The sequence below is a fragment of the Nothoprocta perdicaria genome, unplaced genomic scaffold (assembly GCF_003342845.1).
Source record: "Nothoprocta perdicaria isolate Ctin4 unplaced genomic scaffold, notPer1 scaffold_3, whole genome shotgun sequence".
Lineage (NCBI taxonomy): Eukaryota > Metazoa > Chordata > Aves > Tinamiformes > Tinamidae > Nothoprocta > Nothoprocta perdicaria.
The window spans coordinates 6,296,700-6,302,510 of record NW_020455532.1 but is presented as its reverse complement, the minus strand read 5'-3'; the positions used below and the strand labels follow the sequence as shown (position 1 = coordinate 6,302,510).

Here is a 5,811-nt window from a genome sequence, read left to right as displayed (position 1 = left end):
TTTTTTGTTTTTTGTTTTTTGTTTTTTAAGTTTGGTTCTCAGTAACAGACCACCCTTTAAATAACAAAACAAACATACTTTCCTTTATTCAAAAAAAAATTAGTAATTTTATCTTTCCTGTATTACAGTATCCTGAACATGTAAATAAGCCATTGAAATACCAACTCTGCCTTCATCAGCAAAGCAGATAAAAATGCAGTAGCAGAGTGTGCAGCTGAGGCTGTAAAATAAAGCAGATGAGCAAACACTGTGTCTTCATTAATAAAGTCTGTTTCATATACATAATACACCATGTATCTCAATTATTAAACAGATACATGGATTAGCACAGTAGGCCACAACTTGATTTGAAAAATACGCAGCTAAATCTGTGGCATCTGTAGCTGCATAAGCAAATTATGCAAAATTATACAGCCATCACAGCTCTATAAAATATTAACTTATAAAATAAATTAGCCATTTGCAGTTTGATTATTAAAGAAAAAAAATGCTGAACTAAGTACAGTCTCTCTTCCCAATGCCTTTAAATCTCATCCTAGCACCCAATGCCATAGTTCTGTTTTTTTTTAAATACTATGTAAACACATTACAATATGTTCATTTAGGGAACTACCTATTTAGTTTAAAGTGGAAAAAAAAATGAATAGTGTTATTCATTAGGTTTACTTTGGATTTTCTGAAGACTTCACGAAGGTGTGACTGGTCTTTACTCCGGAATTTGTCCAAGGCCTGTAGACTAAACAAATCTATAGCTTAATTTGATCATACATGTTGTGACACAAGCCTGCAAATTTAAAAAGATTTAGAACCAGACAGTTCAAGTAGTTACTCATGTAGGTTGCTTGATGCAAGTAGTTTGCTAATGATCTTGCAGAAAACTGTGTTCATTTTTCACACTTTAGAAGAATTTGACCTAAGTTTCAACTTTGTTGTTAGGTTTGGGATCAGGAGTGTTCTTATTGAAAATACGCACCTATAAATATTTTATATTCATGTTTGCATCAATGCAAACTGATTAAGGTTTCTGAAAGTGGTCTGTTGAAGATTATTAGGTATGATGCATGATGCAAATACCTCTTTCTCAGGTGCTGTAATGCCAGAAGAAACAAAAGCTTAATGTTACTTCTGTCTGTAAGCACATTTCCCTTGAGTCACATACCTACATACTAGTTTCATTATTACCCTATTTCTCTTTTCCAGTTACTGTTGTGTATCTGTGATTCCTGCTTGGTTTATAATGGTAATAGTGCTGCGCTTCTGCAATCACCTGCAGAGAATCTTGTCCGTATACCTAATATTTTGGACAAGAAGTTTCACTCCCTGCCTTGTGCCAACAAAATCTTTTGTGCTGTTCCACATAAGCCAGAGCAAGGATTTAACCAGGCCCCAAATTAATCAGTTTTTCTTTTCGGCTAATCTAACTTTCCATGTGAACAAATCTTGGTGTAAGAGAGGCGGTAAGGAATATTTGAGCCAATGGGGAAGCTAGTACCAGTTAAACATTTGATTCTGCAGTAGCCTGGACATAAACTTTATCTGCAAGCCACACAGTAAATCATGTAAGCATGTATTTATGTGGATTTCTTAGACTTCATAAAAATCTAGCAGATGTTCAACTTCATTAATGTTTATTTTTATTAATTTTAAAGGCAGACTAGACATATTGTTGCCAAAGGACTATAAATGGAGAAACTTCTGTCGCTTCTTTTGAAGCACTTGGAATAGGTCTACCCACAAAATAAACTGAAAATGAAGACTATCCAAGATGCTAATATGAATGCACAACAGGAATGGGTAGGCAAATGCTCTTGGCATTCCAAAGCAAATGCTCTTGGAAAGACTGCACACAAGTGTTCAAACCAGGTGACATAGACCATCCGCTTGCAGAGTTCTTTACATCTTGAGAATATACAGGGAGCTTACAAGTATCTAAAACAAGTTAGCTGAGTATTATAGCATTTAATCCCTCCAAGAGAGAGGGAGATCCTGGTTTCTCTTCTGTAATTTGAAATGTGTTTTCTCTTGACAGGAGATGCTCCTTTCCAATGTCAGATGTGTCCAGCTAAATTTAAAATCAACTCAGACTTGAAGAGGCACATGCGTGTGCATTCTGGTGAGAAGCCTTACAAATGTGAGTTCTGTGAGGTCCGGTGTGCCATGAAAGGCAACTTGAAATCGCACATTCGCATTAAGCACAGCATGGAAAATRCTCTGAAGTGTCCAGAATGTGAATTTCAGTGTGGGAACAAAACAAGCCTTCGGCACCACATAAGGACTCATCAGCCTGAGCAGCCAGTGAAGTGCTCAGAGTGCAACTACTCTTGCTCCAACAAGGCAGCTTTGAAGGTACATGAGAGAATTCATTGCAAGGATCGTCCTTTCAAATGTGAATTCTGCAGCTTTGATACAAAGCAGAGGAGCAACCTGACAACTCACGTGAGGAAAGCTCATGGAGACAAAGTCAAGACCAAGAAGCAAACTGTGGAGAAGAAAGAAGGAGACAGACCAAAACAAGGTAGCTCCAGGCAAGTTGCCAAGTTGGATGCCAAGAAAGCATTTAAGTGTGACCTGTGTGAGGCTTCCTTTGTCCGAGAAGATTCCCTTAGGAGTCATAAGAAGCAGCACAGTATGTACAACGGGACTAAAAATAATGAACTAGCTGTTCTGCAGCTTCAGATGGATCCCAGTCGACAGAATAGTGCCCCAATTACTGTCAGTCACATTCAGGTCCCACTTCAGGCTGCTCAGGTTTCTCCATACAATGAGGGAAGGGTCAAGATCATTGTGGGTCACCAGGTCCCTCAGGTTCAGGCTGCGTCGGTGAAYGTTGTGCCTCCTGCCTTGGTCGGCCAGAGTCAGGAAGAGCTGTCGGCCAACAGCCGCTTGCAGCTGCTGGGCCAAGTCAGCTTGTTGGCACCACCTCCTCCTGCCATATCTCAGAGCGACGCAGGGGCTGTGCCGCAGCCAGCAGTTCTGCTCACCGCTCATGACCAAAGCGATGGAAGTGCTTTGCACCCAACTCTGATTCCTGCCGCTCCTGTCAGCAGTCACGAGGCTTCAGCAAACCCAGCTTTCATCACCAGCTCTGCTATCAGCTGCTCTGACTTAGAAGGCCTCAATGCTTTAATACAAGAAGGAGCAACAGAAGTGACAGTGGTTAGTGACGGAGGTCAGAGTATCACTGTGTCTACGTCAGCTCCCCCTCCTCCTATCTTTTCCTCATCCTCTCACACAGAAGCCCCCAAGCAGACCTATTCTATCATTCAGAGTGGAGCCCATACAGCTTTGCTGTGTCCAGCAGACTCCATACCAGATTAATCACAGAGTACCATTGCTAAAGAAATTTCAGTTTTCTGCAGCAATGCTGAGGTCARTAGAACTGCATAAGACATAAATGAATGAAGATTTTGTCCTATAAAGCCAAATACCTTCCACATACACATTTTACCTGTCTATACATAGAAACATACAGCTTGTATGTGGGAAAAGAGGATGTGTGTATTTACTTGCCTCTATTAAAATCAGAGGCTGTGTTCTTTGTAAAATCTGAGTATCTTTAAAATTTCACCCAGCAGTAAGCTTTCTACAATATGATTCTTGGTAAGAAAACATCATCTTACGACAAGTGATCATCACAGCAGAAACAATGTTTTTCATACACATGCAGAAAGATAATAGTCCAAGCCACTCTGAAGTTTATTTTTAAGCAATGCTAGTAATGTTTTGATGATTTGCTGTGGATGCATCAGCTGGACCTGGCTGATAGTTAACTTTTTAGAAACACTTCGCAGCCAGGTCTAATGTAGCCAAAATGAAGGTTATGGGACCAATTCTGTAGTATCAGTAGAAATTGGTAGCACCTGGCAATTAATCTGGAAATCCAGAAGCAGATCAGGTAATATTTATTTTAGAAGACAAAATTTGTCCCTCTGTCACTAATAACTACTTGTATTCATTAGGAAGAACAAATTGCAGATCATGTGTATGGCACCATTATCATACAGTCACCTTTATTTTAGAGAACAGAATGACTACAAATATATTTTTTACAAATACAGTACTTTTTTGGTTATTATTTTGATGTTGCCTTCATATTTCTTTATGGTTGCATGGATGGAAAAAGTGCATTGTACTTTTGGCTGTGTTCTTTTTCAAATTAAGGAAAAGACAAGCTTGAGCTCGTTCCAAAAGAAGAAAAATAGTATTTCTGTTTCAAGGATCAAAACTAACGTAATTTCAGATTAGATCCCACTAAGATAGTAGTTCACTATTAAAATGATGTATGTTTGTATAATGGCGTAATATGTGAATTTAGGGATGTATTTTGAACTCTACAATATTATAGTTCTGGCTGCTGAGCATCTGTGTAATGATAGCTAATGTCTTTTCTAAGAAATTACCCAGTTAAAGAACAGGCTCCTCAGTTGGGAGAGTGGACAGCTCTGTATTGCAGCAGCCTGGATCTGCTGAAGTGAGAGATTATTTCACAGGCAGGCAGCATCRCAAGGACAATTGTTAACGGAGGTGAAGACTGAAAAGAGACTGTTATTGAAACCAGGCGAGTCTAAGTTAATTTAAACTTGTGAAGAAGATCATGTAATTAGGGCTGCTTTCTTATGAGGCCTCTTGTGTTTGAATCTCCGTGTGTATGGTCAGTATTTTGCATGAGTAGGATGGTCCCCCAGGATGTCTTTCCTCGGAACGACACAATTTCCACTTCTGGGGTAAAGCTTCATGTTCTACAAAGAGAGAAAAGTGCAATCCAAGTCACAAGTGCAGTCATACAAGTTGTTCCTGAAAACGTTGGTCAAAAGTAAGGTTGTTTATACTTGAATTCTCCAGTGTCACTGCCTTTATAGGGAAACTGTTTTTGGAAATCCAGGTCTTTTCTGCCTCCCTAATCCTTGATTCTAAATTAATGTTCTTTCAAAACAAAAATGCCCTTCCAAGTAATCCTCTTATTTTTTAATTCTTATCTTTGATTTAAGCTGCTTGATCGTGCTTCTGGTTGTGGATATCAGAAAGGATGGTACTTCAGTTAGAAGGAGAAACCTCATGAATGGTTAATTAAAAAGATTACTAAAGCATTGTTTCCAAGCCTCGTGCTGTATTGAATTGTGAAATACAAATTYGGCATTCCCTGACAGCTATATTTCAGGGATTATTATCCCTTGTACTTGTTCTTGGACTACTTTGGTGATACAAGTTATCAGCTGCATATTATCTCTTCCTTATGGATATTTGATTTATGGAGCTGACAAGGACCAGTTCCAACTCACTGAGTACACCTATTTTTCTAGAAATTAGAATTACAGAGCAGCAGGGCTTTACTACAGTTGATTGCTACAGAGGCTTTCACTGAGAAGCACGAGTGGAAAGCCTGGAACGTTGGCCATGCTGCATTGCTCACCAGCCACACTCTGGGCCTGACTGTTCCTCTCGGTGCTGTCCAAGCAGCTTCTAAAGCACCGGGGAGAAGAGCAAAGAAGGGCACCCAGGTAAGTGCTTGATCTTACCATATGGTGTCAATAATACCAGCTTTGCATGTGATCACTGCACCAGCATGGACCAGACTTTTCATGTTGTCACTGAATCTAAATGTGTGGCATGGTCACAGGTCTCTCTCTTTGCGTACACTTGTCTGTGTGTGCTCTGAACTGTCCAACGGAGAGCACCAGAGCCCAGCGTCACTATAAACACTAGCAAAGGGGGGACACTGTCAGTCTTGTGACAGTGACAGGCTTTTTGCTGCTCTGAATGTGCTCCCAGACTGCTCAGCACTGGTGTGGCTGGGGAGCAGAAGCGGCAGAG

The 5,811-nt window shown here is 40.0% G+C and overlaps 1 protein-coding gene across 1 annotated transcript in view; it reads left to right on the top strand.

The window, feature by feature from the left end:
• The window catches only part of ZFP64 (ZFP64 zinc finger protein), an 8,506-nt gene extending 3,923 nt beyond the window's left edge, over positions 1–4,583 (top strand). The window contains exon 5 of the mRNA XM_026042129.1: positions 2,030–4,583. Within this exon, the coding sequence (XP_025897914.1) occupies positions 2,030–3,318 (1,289 nt within the window). The 3' untranslated portion in view covers positions 3,319–4,583. The remainder of the gene's footprint in view (positions 1–2,029) is intronic.
• The last annotated feature ends 1,228 nt before the right edge of the window (positions 4,584–5,811 follow it).